Source organism: Heptranchias perlo, chromosome 13, assembly GCF_035084215.1.
Source record: "Heptranchias perlo isolate sHepPer1 chromosome 13, sHepPer1.hap1, whole genome shotgun sequence".
Classification (NCBI taxonomy): Eukaryota; Metazoa; Chordata; class Chondrichthyes; order Hexanchiformes; family Hexanchidae; genus Heptranchias; species Heptranchias perlo.
Genome location: NC_090337.1, coordinates 64,789,634 through 64,809,679, shown reverse-complemented (window position 1 = coordinate 64,809,679; position 20,046 = coordinate 64,789,634). Strand labels below are relative to the sequence as shown.

Sequence of the window (20,046 nt, the reverse complement as noted above, 5' to 3'; positions counted from 1 at the left end):
ATCCAATTAGTCCCACTCGCCATAGCCGTGCAATTTTTTTCCTTTTCAAGTATATACCCAATTGCCTTTTGAAAGTTACTACTTAATCTGTTTCCACCACACTTTCAGGCAGTGCATTCCAGATCATAACAACTCAATGTGTTTAAAAAAAAAATCACCCCTCTTTTTTTTTTGCCAAATATCTTAAATGTGTCCTCTTGTTACCAACCCACCCATCAGTGGAAACAGTTTCTCCTTACTTACTTCAAAACCCCTCAATTTTAAGCAGCTTTATTAAATCTCCCCTTAACCTTCTCTGCTCTGAGAACAATCCCAGTTTCTCTGGTCTCGCCACATAACTGAAAGCCCTCATCCATGGTACCATTCTAGTAAATCTCCTCTGCGCCCTCTGACATCCTTCCCCAGAATTGGACACAATACTCCAGCTAAGGCATAACTAGTGATTAGGAAGGATGTCAAGGCCTTGGAGAAGGTGCAGAGGTGATTTACCAGAATGATACCAGCAATGAGGGAATTCAGTTATGTGGAGAGACTGCAGAAACTGGGATTGTTCTTAGAGCAGAGAAGCTGAAGTGAAGGTTTAATAAACGTTTTTCAAATTATTTGGGGTTTTGATAGAGTAAATAAGGAGAACTGTTGCCACTAATGGGTGGGTCCGTAACCAGAGGACAAGATTTAAGATAATTGGCAAAAGAACCAGATGAGGGTAATTTTTTTTTTTAAAACGCAGCGAGTTGTGATGTTCTGGAATGCACTGCCTGAAAGGGTGGTGGAAGTAGATTCAATAATAACTTTCAAAAGGCAATTGGATATATACTTGAAAAGGAAAAAAATTGCACAGCTATGGGGAAAGAGTGGGGCAATGGGACTAATTGGATAGCTCTTTCAAAGAGCCAGCACAGGCAAGATGGGCCAAATGGCCTCCTCCTGTGCTGTAAGATTCAATGACTCTGTATGGAGTGGATGCTGCCGACAGAATGCTATTATAGACACTCTTCTCAGGACAGCCCAAAACCCTCTGCAGCTAATCACTTATTGAAAGTGTAGTCACTGTTATGTAGGCAAACACAGCTGCCAATTTGCATACAGCAAGAAATAGTGAAGATAAATAACTGGTTAATCTGTTTTGGTGGTGTTAGTTGAGGGGGGAATGTTGGCCAAGACACTGGGAGAACTCCCTCCTCCAACTTTGGATAGTGTCATGGGATCTTTTGCAGCCACCCGAGCAGGCAGACAGGACCTCGGTTTAACGTTACCTATAGGATCTCCAATCATACACTCCATGGCGACAAGGGTGCATGTTTACAGAGCAGCTTGGTGGGGATTTTATTTCAAGAAAAATTTGTTGGTACTCTCATTGCTCACAGCTTAAAATTAGTCATACATCCTTTGGACAACGAACAAAGATGCCTGGTAATTTTATTTTTTTTTAAAAAGACCCAGCCCTATTTTCTGTAAAACAGGTGGTGGATTGTGATTAACCAGGATGTAGCAGTTATTTGTTCCTATCACTTCAAACATATTAAAAACTAACAGCAGATCAAGTGAACAAAACATACAGAAAAGGAAACAAATGTACAAAAGACTAAGAACAACGAAATAAAACACTCTTCATTCTGATATCAAAAAATGCTCTACTTAAAGATAGGTAAACTTACACATGTAGCATAAGAACAGAGCCAAAGTATTATTTGGTGTTACCACATCTGGGACCTGTGATGGCTAGTAACACTCAGGATTTGTTTAGCAGTGTAGTGGGTGGTTGGAGCGGACAGGAAAGTCTCAACAGAACGACGTAGATGAATACTTCTGTCAGGAATATCGTAGATCCTACAATATTGCACAATTGTCACTCTCTTCAATGCAAGAAATGTTTTCAGTAACTGTTGAGCTTCAAGATGCTGAAAATGTAACAAATCATTTCCCTGAAGTGTACAGCGTACATTGTAACATCTAATATTACAATTGTCCAAAATAGAACAAGGGCTGTACCATTAAGGGTGGCAGTCACATTGCAGTTGAAACTTTCAGACACTTATTAACAATGAGCTTCACCCATAATTCTTTGCCTGGCTTTTATGAACAAAATTCCAAGAGGGGTGTAATAGGACCCAACATTACCACATATTTGCTCCACTGAACTCTCAGGTGCCTAAAGTCTTTTGCAGAATGTTATTAAAACTGCTTCCAACACACATCTAAGTACATTAATATGGTTCTTTATTTTCAATTCTTACTGCAGTTCCCATCCCAAAAAAACTGGCAGCTTTGTGTAATTTCTCCAAACTGGACAGTCTCATGCAATTCAGTTGTGTGTCTCTTTCACGGCTGCACATTTAGGTATTTTGTGTGGTCTGTAGCATTGGCTCTTTTTGCCTATGCTGTATATCAAAAAGCAAGTCACACAGGTGGCAATTATAGTTATCTTTAGTCACATTTCTACCTGTGACTTGGCAAACGGTCACATTCTTCTGTTAGAATTCCACATCTGTTCATAGTCTTTACTTTCCCCCCACCCCCCCCATCTCCTCCGTCTCAACTGCATCTACTTATCGACTGTGTCTGGACATCCTCTAACACTAGTTCAATCTAATTCAAAGTTTGTCTTGAAATCTTTTGCATTTGAATTTAATATTTTATTTATTTTTAAAACTTTTCAGTATACTACTTTTTTCCTTTGCGTATTTTTTTTTAAAAGTAGCCCCTTAAAAGGAAAAAAAATAGAAATTACATAACCTATACAAAGAAGTGAATGAGTGCATGCAAGGTTTTTCTGAGTTGCAACAATGAATTTTCAGCTAGAAAATCTGACACTCGAGATTTACAAGATACTTAACAGATATGGAAGGTGAACCTTAAACAATACTTTGATACAGCAGGACAAACAGGTGCAGGTTCAGGGGTGCGAACAGTACATTTAGGACGTTTAAGTATTTTAAGAGATTGATGGACATCTGAAATGAGCTGCTAGGAAGAGTGATTTGAGACCATGCTGTGATGGGATGAAGGTTGGACTGGTATTCTGGAAGGATGAGATCAAATAGGCTAAATGACTTCCTTCATCCAAATTTACCTTGATCCTTTCTTCTCTCCATGATCTTTAAGTGGATCTGCTATTTAACAAAAACAAAACATCTTGGAATTGTGAAATTTAAAAAACTCTGTAAATGAAGAACTCCCAAGTGTCATCAATGTCTGCATTTTTCTTGTTTCATTATAATTCAGACTGTGCTTGCTCAAGAGTTTAAAAGGGGCCCTTAATTCCCAGATGAGAGATTTGGATTGCTACTGATTGCATCAAAGTAAGTAGCAGCAATCTGGAATAGCTGATCAGAACTATTATTAACTTCTTACTAACAGCCTGCTTAACTGGAAAAAGATGCTGAATAAATCTTTGCAGATAAAAATAAATGTTCCTGAGGGGATAGTGCACACTTTATCCATCTCCCCCCTCCCATATGCATGTATTTGCATTGCTGTGTGTAGCTGTTATATATTGCAATACCATTATGTTCATCTGATAACATGACTTCAAAAAAAAACTAAGTGGTTAGAAACGGAACAGTGAAAAAGGACAGCTTCTTCCAAAATCCTGGCATATAGTCAGAAGTGTTTAGTTCCATTTCGTCTTTGGATTTTGTTGTGTTAGAATTCAAAATGTGATGTCAGCACTGAAAGTGGTATGCAGGCACAAAAACCAAACAGAATTCGCCACAAAGACAGAACTTTTCCCCCAAATATCAGGATTCTTCTTTTTATATCCAAGGACATCTTTTCAAAATTACAATTAATCCTTTACAGAGTCTTACTATACTTGTATATTTGAAACTAGCAGATTCCCAGCACCATTGGTCACTGCGAGTCAGAGGTGATGCAAGGTGTGGATGTTCAGTTGCAGAGTCATGGAGGAGTATACACATGACCTCAAAGAATTTGGAAAAACATTTGTTAGAAATGTAGTCAGAGACAATGAACTTTTTTTTGTATTGACTCCTGGGCAAGTTCAGCCAATCTGGATTCTTATAATTAACAGACTTTATAAAATGTGATGAACACATGATATGTACAAGACATATACATCTCCCATTGTTCACAGATTAAAGAAAGAGAATACAAGAGTATTTTCCTCACTCACTATTGGTAGATAAAGAAATGTTTTCCCCTCATGTCAGTTACATAAATAACTGTGCATAAAACATGCTGCAAAAGTATTTACAATTTGAATATAGCTAGTTACATCATTTTCCTGTCCATTATCTCAAGTAAAGTTCATGCCTTACTTTCTTTTGTATGAAAATATCAAATCAGTTATCTTTTCAGTTCTAATAATGACTTCCTGGCTCTAGTACCATCAGTCATAGAATCATTCAGCACAAGAGGCTATTCAGCCCATCATGCCTATGCCGGCTCTTTGCAAGAGCTATCCACTTGGTCCCACTCGCCTGTTTTTTGCCCAAAGGCCTGCAAGGCCTCAGGCCTTTTCCATAGGGAGACCATGGGAAGGGGCAGGGAGAAAAGGAAACAGTGGCCAGGCTTACAAACAGCAATTCCAGCATTCTCTGTGAACGGAGTGTCATGCACTCAACAATGCCACTCTCCCTCCAAAAAGTGGTGCACATTTAATTCAGATAGGAGGCAGCCTTAATTTTCATTGTAAGAGCTCTTCTGTGCAGACTACTTGCAGGGTGACACTGGTGCTACAGTCTGACTGTCAGTGTTAGTCTGACATCTAGTTGAACTTACTCACTCAGTTGACAAAGTGATAGCTCTTGAAAGCACATGAATTTATGCCCCTGGCTTTCAGAAGAGAGACCACCAACAGAAAACCTTGGTGGAAACATTTCAGGCACATAAAAGACAACACATTAAAGTTTAATTTTCTTGTTTTTTTTAATCTATATGTTAGGATCCTTACTTCAGTAATAAGTCCTCACCGTGAGCATGATTAGTGGGGAAACGATTTCTCAAAAAACATTGTGCAATTTGAAAGTAGTAGACCTTTGCTGGCCACCAATTCTTGGTTGGTAGTTTTTGTTCCCGCTTGCTACTTGATTGATGCACTCAGTGCCTGTTCATTTGTACTGTGCTGTTTTACGAAAATAACTTGTGAAGCACACTTTCAAGTTGGTGTAACACTTGATGACACAAGCTAGATGCAGATATTAGTACTCTACTTTTGTAGGATAAGGTATTCATTTTTACATAATCATAAATAATTTTTAGGAACTGCATTTCTATAGCACCTTCTATCAGAACATCTCAGACCACTTCATATAATTCATTACTTTTTGAAATGCAGTGACTTCTAGGCAAATGTGGCAGAAATTCTGCACCAGCAACATCTCATAGATAGCCCTGATGAATGACAAGCTGATTTGTTTTATCTTGGTGACAATGGTTGAGTGCGAAATGTTGGCCAGGACACCAAGAGAAATCCCAGCTCTTCTTTCAATAATTCCACTGGATCTTTAATATCCAACTGAACAGGTAGATTGGACTTCAGTTTAACATCTTATCCAAAAGAAGGGGACCTCACACAATGCTGCACTTCAGAGTACTGCTCTTGAGAAACAGCCCAAATTGTACACTCAAATCCTGGGGTGGAGCTCAAAGTCATAACCTTCTGAGCTGCAGATGAAGTGTTACCAACTCAGCCAACCTGGCAGCTCAGTAACTGTTGTGCTTTGTAAAGGTGGTCTGAGCTTAATAACTGCCAATGGGAATGAAGTGCAGTAGTGTGTATGAGATGGTATTGAATCTAGTATCTAATATAGGGAGGATAATTCATAAATCTTTAGTTCACGTAAATCTTTAGTTCACGTAAATCTACAAAAATGTACAATTTTCAGATGGTAGGGGATAAGGTTTGCTTATGGGAAATGCCAGAAACCCAGAGGAAGAAAACCATTTTCTGAGAAACCCAGAATTATAACAAATGGTGGCAATGTGGTGGCATAAATTGCTCAGCTAGACAGGATTTTAGAAGTCAACACAACTGAAGCAAAATTGCAGAAACCAAGCTAGCACTGGCAGAAAAAAAGAACTGAACTGGGTAAGCTGAGTAGCGATGAAAGAGCACACCAGAGCAGCATTTTTTTTTCCACTGACAAAGGTCTCAACCTGAAGCGCCAGCCTGCCTTTTCTTTAAAAAAACAGACTTGCTGTTCATTTCCAACATTTTCTATTTCTGTATCATTTGCAGCTTTTTCTTCCTATCTAGACTAAGAAAAACAAATAATTTATCTGCTACTAGCTCTGCAGGTTAGTGATCCACAGCTGTAAGGAGCAATGTTTATCGCTACTGCTGTGATTCTACCATCGTTACACTAGCTCACCACTAATTCTGGTTTTGTCGCAGGCGAGAAACAGGAACACAGATCACAGCTGAGTGTCAATATTAATCCCCACGTGTGATTTGTTTTTCTAAGTGGCAAAAACAGTAAATGGAATTTCCATAGCAATCTATAAGCTTCTTTAGCTTGTGCCTATAGATAAAAGACACTTCCAGAGCAAATATTACCATTGGGATTTGTTTTCGAAATATTGCAATTGAAGCAGACAGCAAACCTAGGAGGAAGAGCTTTTAACTCGAAGCAGAAAAAAAATTACAAAAACCAAAATTTCAATTTTTCAAATTATTTCCACAGCTTCCTGGAATCCTGCCATTTTAGTTATCAAACTCACCAGGGTATTGTTAGCCAAAATCACCTACAGATTGCGGATGCAGCAGTGATTGAGAGCCTTTATTTTCCTAAGTGCCAATCACTTCAAAATTCAGCTCCAGGCAGGTAGTACTGTCTCGAGTGGCATAAGAACACAATTCCTCAATAGCACTGACTGGGTGATTTCAGAACAGCACTGCATCAATTCAGGTCGCTGATAGGGCAGAAGGTAAGGAATATGCTGGGTCATAACTTGTGTTTGACAGGCTGGAACGTGTTGGCAAAACTGAGTTGTCTCAAGCCCATAAATCAAGCAATAATGCTGCTCCCTTTTAAAATCTATATTAATGCATGCATCTTGCAGCTTATATATGTCCCTCTGCAACTGCATGGCCTGCTCCCTGTCACATTAAAATTGTATTTATTCAAGGCCAGTTTACTGTACACACACAGCAAAACACACCAGATGGTTGAAATGTGATCGCATACCATCGACCACAAGAGTCCACTCTCAAAAGCACTGCAGTGTGTGAATCATACAAAAAAATTCAAGGTTTTCACCTAAGTACCTTCAGATGTAAAATGTGCTTAATTTATTGTACACAACAGCAATAGTTTATTGGACCATTTACTGGGTGTCACAAAACCATTCACAAGAGTTGTATATCTACCATCTTAAAGAAAGTGTATCCAAGAGTGTAGGAGTGACACATTTCACCAAGTGAATCTCACTCTAAGGATGTGAGAAATAAAAAAACAGAATCATTGAAATAGTTCCAAACCTCACTTAGCATGGAGTGCAGCACACTCCAACACAAGCTCATCCTTAACAGTGCACTTCCGGTCTCACTGTTACTCTCATCTCACCTCTAAGAACTTAATAACAGATGGATTATAATCGATCGTCTTCCTGTTCACAGCCTTTCTCATGCGTTTGCCATCAAAGGTCAGTTGCTGCATAGCTTGCTGCTGGGCAAAATCTGGCCGCTTGTAAAAGGTGTGCCTTGGTCCTTGGTGCTGGAACCTCGGCATGTGAAAAAACCGAGGCGGTGAGGTTATTTCCAAAGCCATGGTGATAAAAATTCTTTTAACAAACCTGTAAAAAAAAATCCAAAAGAAAAGTCAGTTGCAATTTTGTACTGTTCAAATACTAACTTTTTTGCACAACTAACTAATGTTAGAATTTCTTCTATTGCCCCTTCCCCACTCTCAATCCAGCAACTACCGACTTTTAGTAACATTTTTCTGTTTCAAACTGATCACAGATGATGCATCAGGTCAGCAAACAAGATTTCTAATTCCACACATGAAACCAACTGCACAACTCAAAGTCAAAGGTTGCAGTCAGCCTCATAAGCAGAAACAATCATTACTGGACAACATGAAGTTTATATCTCAGACTTCAGTGGATATTGAAAAAAAGTACTTGAATGCCCATTAGGAACTGCCTCTCGTTGCTGTGCATTAATCTTCAACACTATACCAGTAAAGAGTACTTCAATTGTATACCACCTGGCTTAAGCACGGCTGTACTGCAAAGGGATATAGACCAGTTAAGTGAGCAGGCGAGAAGGTGGGAGATGGAGTATAATGTGGGGAAATATGGAAGTATCCACTTTGGTAGAAAGAATAGAAAAGCAGAAAGTTTTAAAAAGTGAGAGACTAAGAAATGTTGGTATGCAGAGGAATTTGGGTGTCCTTGTACACTAATCACAGAAAGTTAACATGCAGGTACAGTAAGCAATCAGGAAGGCAAATGGCATGTTAGCCTTTCTGGCAAGAGGATTGGAGAATAAGACTAAGGAGGTCTTGCTGCAATTGTATAGGGCTCTGGTGAGACCGCACCTGGAGTATTGTGTACAGTTTTGGTCTCCTTACCTAAGGAAAGATATACTTGTCTTAGAGGGGATGCAACAAAGGTTCACTGGATTGATTCCTGGGATAAGAGGGTTGTCCCATGAGGAGAGATTGAGTAGAATGGGCCTATACTGTCTGGAGAATGGAAGAATGAGAGGTGATCTCATTCAAACGTATAAAATTCTTAGAGGGCTTTACAGGGTAGATGCTGAGAGGCTGTTTCCTCTGGCTAGAGTGTGTAGAACCAGGGGTCAGTCTCAGGATAAGGGGTCGGCCATTTAGGACCGAGATGAGGAAAAATTTCTTCACTCAGAGGGTTGGGATTCTTTGGAATTCTCTACCTCAGAGGGATGTGGACACTCAGTCGTTGAGTATATTCAAGACAGAGATTGATAGATTTTTGGACACTAAGGGAATCAAGGGATATGGGGATAGGGCGGGAAAGTGGAGTCAAGGTTGAAGATCAGCTATGATCTTATTGAATGGCGGTGCAGGTTTAAGGGCTGTATGGCCTACTCCTATTTCTTATGTTGTGTAGCATAACACAAATATCACAGCTCTTTTAAGGAACATGATTCTATTTCCATAGAGTAACTAAATTTTTATATGCGTGTTTATCAGGGTCAGTCAAGAATGAGTGAGCTCAATAGTACCTGAAGAGTGGAGGATGGCAAATGCAATTCCAATATTCAAAAACAAAATGAGTCACAAACCATGTAATTACAGGCCTGTTAGCCTAACATCCATAGTGGGAAAAATGCTCGAGAGAATTCTATGCATGCTGTAAGTCAGCATTCAAAGAACACAGGTTTTAGATGTAATAAATGATCATGTCTTACTGGAATTCTTTGAGGGTTACTAAGCTAGTGGGCAAGGTAACTCAGTAAAAGTAGTTTACTTGGATTTTTAAAAGGCATTCAACAAACCAAGAGTAGCTGGGAAAGTTAAAGTTCATAGAATAGATAAATGTTCAAAAGGACTGAGAATTAGGGCAGCGTAACAACCAAGAAATAAAGCCTGGTGCTGACTGGTGGGATGACCATGTCCTATCTCAGATGGGGAAATGGATCCTAGATTCAAATCAGTCTAAACTGGTGGGATGATCCTCTGCTAGCTAAAGCAATCAGAGTTATAGCTGAACTTGAGGACAATGGCAGACCTAATGATTGGAGTACCATATTTCTTTTTTCAAATCCTAAAACAAGCTCAATCCATTAAGAACTTTCCCAGTATTAAACATGTTTGTTCCAGACCTGGTATCAACTGGAATTCAACCCACTAGGATGAAGTGGGAACAGGAAATCAAAATTAAACAGGATACAACTTCCTAGCAATAATTCTGGCTCTATTCTACAGTAAGTTTTTTAAAATTCGTTCATGGGATGTGGGCGTCGCTAGCGAGGCCGGCATTTATTGCCCATCCCTAATTGCCCTTGAGAAGATGGTGGTGAGCCGCCTTCTTGAACCGCTGCAGTCCGTGTGGTGAAGGTTCTCCCACAGTGCTGTTGGGAAGGGAGTTCCAGGATTTTGACCCAGCGACGATGAAGGAACTGCGATATATTTCCAAGTCGGGATGGTGTGTGACTTGGAGGGGAACGTGCAGGTGGTGTTGTTCCCATGTACCTGCTGCTCTTGTCCTTCTAGATGGTAGAGGTCGCGGGTTTGGGAGGTGCTGTCGAAGAAGCCTTGGCGAGTTGCTGCAGTGCATCCTGTGAATGGTACACACTGCAGCCACTGTGCGCCGATAGTGAAGGGAGTGAATGTTTAGGGTGGTGGATGGGGTGCCAATCAAGCGGGCTGCTTTGTCCTGGATGGTGTTAAGCTTCTTGAGTATTGTTGGAGCTGCACTCATCCAGGCAAGTGGAGAGTATTTCACCACACTCCTGACTTGTGCCTTGTAGATGGTGGAAAGGCTTTGGGGAGTCAGGAGGTGAGTCACTCGCCACAGAATACCCAGCCTCTGACCTGCTCTTGTAGTCACAGTATTTATATGGCTGGTCCAGTTAAGTTTCGGGTCAATGGTGACCCCCCCCCCCCAGGATGTTGATGGTGGGGGATTCGGCGATGGTAATGCCGTTGAATGTCAAGGGGAGGTGGTTGGACTGTCTCTTGTTGGAGATGGTCATTGCCTGGCACTTGTGAGCCCAAGCCTGGATGTTGTCCAGGTCTTGCTGCATGTGGGCTCGGACTGCTTCATTATTTGAGGGGTTGCGAATAGAAGTGTTCCATGTTTTGCATAAGAATCATGTAATTTTCTGAATCAGAAATTTTCAAACAACTTTTTTTTTTTTTAAGACTCCTGACAGTTTAAAACTTAAATGAATTACCTAATGTAAAACTGACCCATGCACACCAGGAAGGCCCGTGGTTAATCTCCATTCCCTGCTGAGTTTGCTGATCTCATCTATGGGGGTGGAGGGGCACCACAATCTGCTGAACCCCCCACCCCAAGTTCTCCTGCGACAGAATGGAAGTATGTAAAAGGCATGTCGACAGGTTCAGGCACAGCTGGCTCCGCCCTCTAACCCTGCTTCACCTGAAGACTATACTTGGTCTTGCCAACCCATGTGCAACGTCATGGGAAATCAACTAGTGAAAATACTGAGGAGGACTGTGACAAAATACAGGAAGACATTAATAAACTTGCAGAATTGTCGTGTAATTGGCAAATGAATTTCAATAAAGCTAAGTGAGGTGGTACATTTTGGTTGGAAGAGTAAGGAGGCCACATACTCCATGGAAAATAGCAGTCAAAATGGGATAGGGAAGCAGAACGGTCAGGGGGTACAGGTACACAAATCATTAAAAAGTAGTGACGCAGGTTACTAAGGTCATAAAAAAAGCAAACCAAGCACTGGGGGTCATTCTAGAGGGATAGAATTGAAAAGCGTGAAGTTATGTTAAACTTGTGTGGAACCTTGGTTAGACCACACTTGGAAGTTCTGGTCTCCAGGTTATAAAAAAGGATATAAAGGCACCGGAGAAGGTGCAAAAAAGATTTACTAGGATGATACCAGAACTGAGAGGTTATATCTATCAGGAAAGTTTTAACATGCTGGGGCTCTTTTCTCTAGAAAAGGGAAGGCTGACGGGTGACTTGATAGAGGTCTTAAAGATTATGAGAAGGTTCGATAGGGTAGACATAGAGAAGATGTTTTGACTTGCGGGGGGAGACCGGAACTAGAGGTCATAAATATAAGATAGTCGCTAATAAATCAATAGGGAATTCAGAAGAAACTTCTTTACCCAGAGAATGGTTAGAATGTGGAACTCACTAGCACCAGGAGCAGTTGAGGCGAATAGCATAGATGCATTTAAGGGGAAGCTAGATAAACATATGAGGGAGAAAGGAAAAGGATATGTTGATGGGTTTAGATGAAGAAGGGTGGGAGGAGGCTCATGTGGAACATAAACACCAGCATAGACCAGTTGGGCCGAATGGCCTGTTTCTGTGCTGTACATTCTACCTAATTTTATGTAATCTCTTAGCCAAGTGCTTCCTTTTGTAGGCCCCCAATTCCCTCCCAGGCAAAAGCTTTTTATGCACCAACAATCAGAGCAGTACTTAATCCTCGCTGTGCTGTGGTAACTTCTCAGTCATTTCAAACTGCTGCTGGCAGATTGTAATTCTTTATGCATAAAGTAGAGACAGTGATAATGTTATAACTACATCTGCAATCTGAAAGATTCATTTAATGCAACGCTTCGCTGTCTGTATTGTAACTTTGCTAAAATAAACTGTCAGAACCGGTCTCGGGCATATTGGAAACAGAAATAGCTACCGCGTGTTGTGAGGGTTTGCTTTTGGTGTTTACTTATTTTTTCACTAGCACCAAATGCGGAATTATATAGCTGAATCCCAGTGTTTTGGTCCAGACTGCTGAAATAACATCTCGAATTTCCCACCTGTCCCTCTCCTGCCGTTGTTGGCTGCACCCTTCCCAGCTGGCAGTACTGTGCTCTTCCACACTGCTCACAAAATGCTTCCTGCACAACCTAAACAGCTAAGAGCTGCTGGCCTGAAGCTTGCCTTCCACCCTATTCAAATTTCTGATGGTGAAAACTCGTGACTGGTTGAGCCGAAGGAAAGATCCATATGGAACGTAATTCACTGCCTTTGAACAAGTACCATTGAGCTGTGCTCTGTTGCCTTCATGTTGGAAGTTTTTCACCACACTACATGTCATTTTTAGGGTTTTCCATTTTTAGTTTGCTTTCGTTACTGAAACAAACACCTCTAGATTTTTCTGTCCGATAGGAGCTTGAGTTAATCCCAAAAATTAGGAACCTGATATGTTGTGAAGACACATACGGGCCTATTGGGTTAATGGCCTTGGCATATTAATATGTGATCCCTTAGACAGACAGGTTTCATCACTAGTAACAAGTAAACAGAACAAGGTCCAAATATGCAGCAAAGTCTTTGAACATACACAACACAATTACAAGAGGACATTCCATGGAATGTTTTCTCATTCTTATGCGGCTGTTATGTTTTAACCAACTTGCTGGAATTTCCCACAAGTTTCTATTTAAAAATGTCTGACTCAATGACAGCACCCTTGCCCGAGATAGGTTCGACATAGACAAGATGTTTCCACTTGTGAGGAAGAACAAAACTATGGGTCATAAATATAAAATAACTAATAAATCAATAGGGAATTCAGGAGAAACTTCTTTACCCAGAGAGTGGTTAGAATGTGGAACTCGCTACCACAAGGAGTAGTTAAGGCGAATAGCATTGATGCATTTAAGGGGAAGCTAGATAAACACATGAGGGAGAAAGGAATAGAAGGTTATGCTGATAGGGTTAGATGAAGAAGGGTGGGAGGAGCATCTTGTGCATAAACACCGGCATGGACCAGTAGGGCTGAACAGTCTGTTTCCATGCTTTACAGTCTGTTTCCATACTTTACATTCTATGTTGTGAGTTCAATTCCCACAGTGGAGACTTGAGCACTTAATCTAAGCCGACACTTCAGTGCAGTACTAAGGGAGTGCTGCATTGTCAGAGAAGCATCTTTCAGATGAGACGTTGATCTTGATGTAAAAGTTCTCAAGGCACAATTCGAAGAACAGCAAGGGAGTTCGATTGGTATCCTGGCCAACATTTATTCCTCAATCAACTCGACACACAGATTATCTGGTCGTTTATCTCACTGCTGTTTGCGAGACCTTGCTGTACGCAAATTGGCTGTTGCATTTCCCTACATTACAAAGGTAATTACACTTCAAAAGCACTCCATTGGTTGCCAAACGCTTTAGGATGTCTGACAGGTGTGAAAGGCGCCATTAAAATAAAAGCTCTTTCTTTCGTAAAAAAGCATCTACTGCAAAGTTCCCAATGGGAAACAGCAATTTCTCAAACTACTATTGTAAACCTCAGATTTACATAATACCACTGTGTTTCAAACACCATCTTATTCAGCCCTCATAAGCTTTTATTTAAAAACAGCACTGTATTTTGCGGTGCTTGGTGCATTATTTCCAATATTGAGTTTGGACATTCACTCTATTTGAAATGTTATATTTGTGTTTAGTGTTAGCCTGGTTCAGTTGGTAACACTCTTGCCTGAATCATAAGGTTGTGGATTCAAGTCTTACTAAAGTATTTGAGCATGTAATCTAATCCGGCATGCTAAGGCAACACACTGACAAGAAACCAAAGCCCCATGTGCCTGTTCAGGTAGAATAGAAGATCCATTGGTACTATTCAAGGAAATACAGGCGAGTATTCCAGTGCCCTGGCCGCCATTTATCCCTCAACCAATATCACAACACAAGTTATTTAATTTGCCGTTTGTGGGACCATGCTGTGCATAAATTCGCTGCCACATGTGCTTAAAAACACTTCAAAAGTAACTCATTGGCTATGAAGCATTTTGGGATATCCTGAAGATGTGAAATACAAATGCAACTCTTTTCATTTTTAGAAAAAATATTTTTTTTAAGATATGCTTTCATTATTTGTGTTATATAGGTAGACTTAGAGTCACCAATCATTTCAGAGTTGCAGATGCCCTTCCAGTACCAAGGTATCTGGATATCTGAAGTATCACAGTAGTTGCCGATTGTCAGCACATAAATATATTGAATAATTCAGGTGCATTAACTGATAAATTTGAAATTTACCCACAAGCAAAATGAATCAATTTACTCTTCTGCTTTGCAGAATAGTTTAATAAGCAAAATTTTGGAAATGATTGGGGGCAGTGATATGGCAGAATCTCAATGAGCCCAGCCTTTTACAGTAAATAAGCAGCATCTAAACTGCAAAAATAAGATTATTTCAATACTGCACCAAGAAAGAAGTATTTGGACTGCAGGACTCAAAATAACCGGCAGTCAATTATTGAGTGCAAGTCACACAGATGTTTGGGTCAGTCTTGCTAACCACTGTTAGTCACCGAGGTAAGACAACCTGAAGCTACACTTTTACTGAAGATAGCCTCCTGGGCACATGTACAATTTGGGTTGGGGAGGGGGAAAGGCTAAAAGGATCAAGATGAAATAATGCAGATGGGACCCGCCCTACTTTGGTGCTTTATTTATTTTCTATCTTAACAGGTGGAATTTCTGGCCTTGGGGTCATTTTTTCCAGCCAGTTGGCGCAGAGCAAGTATTGAGCACAGCAATTGGCCTCTGGTAACCACTTGTATGGCGTTGGGGGTGTGCTCACATGGACAAGTTAAATCCATGGAACGTGACAGGTAAGACAGTACCACAGATTTTGTTGTAGTCTCAATCAATAAATAAAATCTATGACAGAGATTGATTTTATTCTGTGGGCTAAATTTAATATTTTAACTTTGAGTTAAGTAATCTCCAAATGGTAATTAGAGGATTCAACTAACAAGATTAGCAGAATCAAATCAGATTAAAACCAACAACCAGTTGAGATGCAAAGACCGTAGGAAAAGCGTGAAGATGAGGCCACTGAAAAAGGAACACCAAATTTCAGCAGGGGAATGGGGAACCGGACGGAACAGTAAAGCTAGGGAGAGCAAAAACAATGATGACATAAGTTGTTTGACAATGCATGGGACACAAAAATACTACAGATTACACCAGAAGTAATTTCTACATGGAATTAAACATACAGAACAAGTAGCAGGATAGCAAGCTGGTTACAAAACAGAAATCAGAGAGTAGGGGTTGATGGTAGTTACTCAGACTGGCAGAAGGTGGGAAGCGGTGTGCCACAGGGATCGGTGCTGGGACCACTGCTGTTCACCATTTACATCAACAATTTGAACTCAGGAATTAAATTTCAAAACACAAGACGACGTTAATAAACTCGCAGAATGCGCATGTAAATGGCAAATGATTTTCAATATAGATATGTTAGGTGGTGCATTTTGATAGGAAGAATAAGGAGGCCACATACTCCTTGGATAATTAGAGTCTTAATCATGGGGTAGAGGAGCAAAGGGATCATGGGGTACAGGTTCACAAATCATTAAAAGTAGCAATGCTGGTTAACAAAGCCATAAAAAGTGCAAACAAGCACTGGGGCTCATTTCTAGAGGAATAGAATTCAAAAGCAGAGAGGTTACGTTAAACTTGTATGGAACCTTGGTTAGACCACATTTCACTGTCAGGTCTCCATATTACAAAAAGAATGTCGAAGCACTGGAGAAGGGACAAAAAAGATTTACAAGAATGATACCAGAACTGAGAGGTTAGAATGATCAGGAAAGACTGAACAGGCTGGGGCTCTTCTCTCCAGAAAAGAGAAGGCCGATGGGGTGACCTAACAGGAGATCTTTAAAATTATGTTGGGGTTTGATAGAGTAGACGTAGAGATGTTTCCACTAGCGGGAAGTCCAAAGCTAGGGGCCATAAATATAAGATAGTCACTAATAAATCCAATAAGGAATTCAGGAGAAACATCTTTACCCAGAGATTGGTTAGAATGTGGAACTTGCCACTACATAAGAGTAGTTGAGGCAAATAGCATAGATGCATTTAAGGGGAAGCTAGACAAGTACATGAAGGAGAAACGATTAGAAGGTTATGGTCATAGGGTGAGATGAAGTAGGGTGCGTGGAGGCTCGTATGAAGCATAAACATGGACCAGTTGGGCCAAATGGCTTGTTTCTGTGTTGTAAATTGTATGTAGATCAGAGACTCAAAAAACAATTGGGAGATTTTGGGAACCCGCGCAAGTTGGCAACTGTCAATCTTCAGACCATAAAAAAAAATCAGTAAAAACTGCAGAATATAGCGTCTGCTACATCCGTCATAGTCAGTTAAGAAATGCTTTGTTTTATTGAAAAAAATTCCTTGAAGTTGTTACACAGAATTTTCAGTGCTCATTTGAAATAGAAAACAATGACAACTACGGTTGAGATAAATAAATGTTTACAAATATTAGTACGATATAAAGTCTATCACATCTTGCCATCTTAAGTGGAACCACATCTCCCACTCGAGATATCTGGAGAATTTTGTAGTTTTCTTCTCTTTAATTGCAAATGTGTGCATCGTCCAGAACTGATTATTCAAGGGTTTTCCCAAGATGTGCGAATGCAGTAATATCTAAAGTCAGTGGGACCGCCCTCGCGTGATTCCACTCCTACCTGCCCAAATCAGCTGATGCATCTACAGCAATGGCTTTTCCTCCCATCCGCACCATCACCTCTGGAGTCCCAATCTGACACAGGGTTAGATTCCATGTGCATGACACCTAGTTTTTCCTCTCCACTGCTTTCCTCAACGCCACAACGAACTCCATACTGCCAGGGGCCTGCCTAAGTTATGTATCAGCCAGAACTTCCTCCAATTGAACATTGGGAAGACAGACGTCACTGTTTTTCAAAAAAATACTCCACATCCTTGCCATCAACTCCAGCCCCCTCCCTGGCTGTTCACTCTAGCTGAGCCAGTCTGTGGGCAATGTCAACATTCTGTTCAACCCAGCCCAGAGCAGCTGAACTTCAAACTCCATACCCTATCCACGCAAAAGCACTTACTTCCACCTCCAAAACACTGCTCGCCTCTGCCCCTATCTTAGGCCCCACTGCCATTGAACTTCTTATCCACATCCTTGTTACCTCTGGACTTAATTCATCCAATGCCATTCTTACCAGCCTCTGCCCTCCATCAACTTCAAACTGCGCTGCTTGCATCCTGCCCTGCCCGCCTATCCTTGCTGACCTACACTGGTTTCCATCCCCCAACAGACTGAATTTCAAATCTTCATTGACAAATCCGTCCATGGTTTAGCCACACCAACCTCTGCAATCTTTTCCATCATCTCTCTCATCCCCCAGTCCTCTAACCACCTGCCCATCATCTACCACCTTCCAGAGGTCAGAGCCACCTTGACCCTTAGAACGCCATCCTCCAAAATCCTGTTTTCCTCACACCTTTAAACACATTTCTGATCAAGCTTTCAATCATCTCTCTTAACCTTCCTCTAAAGTCAGTGTCGGCTCCTTATCTCCTCTGCAAAGTACTTTGGGACATTTTTCTACACTATTAAAGTGTTATAAATGTAAGCTGTTGTCACATTTAATCCCAACTAAAAGGATTTTCAAAATCTCTCCCCTCTTCCTCCCCCAAAATCAGATTGACATACAAACCACAGCACAGAAACAGGCCACTCAACCCACCTGGTGTATGCCGGTGTTTAAGCTCCACGTGAACCTGCTTCCACTCTACTTCATCTCACCCTTTCATGTCCTTCTATTCCTTTCTCCCTTGTGTTCTTATCTAGCTGCCTCTTAAAGGCATCTATGATATTCACCTCAACTACTTCTTGTGGTAGGAAGTTCCACATTCTAACCACTCTCTGGGTAAAGAAATTTCTCCTGAATTCCTTATTGGATTTATTAGTGACTTTTCCATATTTATGGTCTCTAGTTTCGGACTCCCCCACAAGTGGAAATATCTTCTCTATGTCGCCTACTCAGCTGCCAATTTCACGCAAGTGTCAGGTGTGCAATTTATCATAAGGTGCCACCTCGCAACCCCACTGAACACGGGGCAGATTAAAACTGACACAAAATCTGGCAGCCTGCGCTCCTGGTCCTTTTTCCTACCAGGCCCCTTCCCCTCACCTCCAGGCCCTAAGCTGGACATCATACTCTACATCTGGGTTGACTAGAGTCCTTTCGAAGCCTAAGGCCTCTGTCTCTATCTCCTCGGAAACGAGTCCCTCCCCGGGGCCCGGCCGGCCTGCCTTCCCCTCCCCCCGGGGCCCGGCCGGCCTGCCTTCCCCTTCCCCTCCCCCCGGGGCCTGGCCTGCCTTCCCCTTCCCCTCCCCCCGGGGCCCGGCCGGCCTGCCTTCCCCTCCCCCCGGGGCCTGGCCTGCCTTCCCCTTCCCCTCCCCCCGGGGCCCGGCCGGCCTGCCTTCCCCTCCCCCCGGGGCCTGGCCTGCCTTCCCCTTCCCCTCCCCCCGGGGCCCGGCCTGCCTTTCCGTGCGCAAAATGGCGGCGGCCGGATAGCACTGCGCCACTCCGCCCGGGGAGCGTGCGTGCCTGAGGAGGGCGGGCAGGGCGGTGCGAGCTGCGGGACTCTCACTTACCAACAGTGCGGCCTTGCTCGGCTTGATTTCGCTCCAGTGCCGCTTCTCTCCCGCAGTTTCGTTCCCCTCAGGCCGCGGGTCTCCTTACTGCCGCCATCTTCCACAAACACCCCCGGCGCCGGAACTGACGCCAACGCGCCCAGTGCGTGCGCGGACCCGCCACGTCACCCTCCTCCAACGCGCGCGCGCGTCTCTTCTCCAGTGCGCGTGCGCACCGCTCACGTTGCCGAGTTTTGTTCAAAGCGGAAGTGCTCGACTTTTTAAAGCTTCGCACCCAAAAAGCACACGGTGTAAATATACCGTAATCCTTACTGTATCCTCGCCACAACTAATCTTTAAAACTAGCCCATTAATGTTGCTGTTAACATGCTTTGCTTCCAACTACTTGAACTCTTGTATTCTTCCTTCTCCATCTCATTATCTCTCGTAAACAATTTTACAACACCAAGTTATAGTCCAGCAATTTTATTTTAAATTCACAAGCTTTCGGAGGCTTCCTCCTTCCTCAGGTGAACGATGTGGAAAGGAGGAAGGAGGAAGCCTCCGAAAGCTTGTGAATTTAAAATAAAATTGCTGGACTATAACTTGGTGTTGTAAAATTGTTTACAATTGTCAACCCCAGTCCATCACCGGCATCGCCACATCATTATCTCTCGTTATGTTTCATTTTCTCTCATTCCCTAGTTCCTTCTCTCTCTTTCACTTCTCTCTCATTCCCTGGGTCATTTCCTCTTTCCACCATTACTCGTGTTCACTCTCTCCCTCTCTGATACCCGTTTCCCATTCCTTTACTTCCTGCCTTTCTTGATCGTTCTCTCTGTCATTCTAATTCCCTCTTCCTGTCTCTTCACTTTGTAACAGGAGTGAGGAGGACTCGGAGTGGGGATAGTGGCCAGGTGAGTCTGTGTTGATATCATCACCTGCATTAGAAAGAACTCATATGAACATTTAAAGATTGCTGCACAATCTATCTATATCTTATTTAAAAATCTTATG

The 20,046-nt window shown here is 41.9% G+C and overlaps 1 protein-coding gene across 4 annotated transcripts in view; it reads right to left on the bottom strand.

Moving 5' to 3' along the window:
- Positions 1 to 19,200, bottom strand: part of wdr33 (WD repeat domain 33) — a 102,298-nt gene extending 83,098 nt beyond the window's left edge. For 3 of the 4 annotated variants that reach the window (XM_067995604.1, XM_067995603.1, XM_067995605.1), the window contains exons 1-2: positions 19,051 to 19,200; positions 7,530 to 7,758 (exon numbers count right to left, since the gene is read on the bottom strand). In XM_067995604.1, coding sequence (XP_067851705.1) covers positions 7,530 to 7,733 — 204 coding nt within the window. In that variant the 5' untranslated portion in view covers positions 7,734 to 7,758; positions 19,051 to 19,200. The remainder of the gene's footprint in view (positions 1 to 7,529; positions 7,759 to 19,050) is intronic. The other variant, XM_067995606.1, reaches the window with a different exon arrangement.
- Between the last annotated feature and the right edge of the window lie 846 nt (positions 19,201 to 20,046).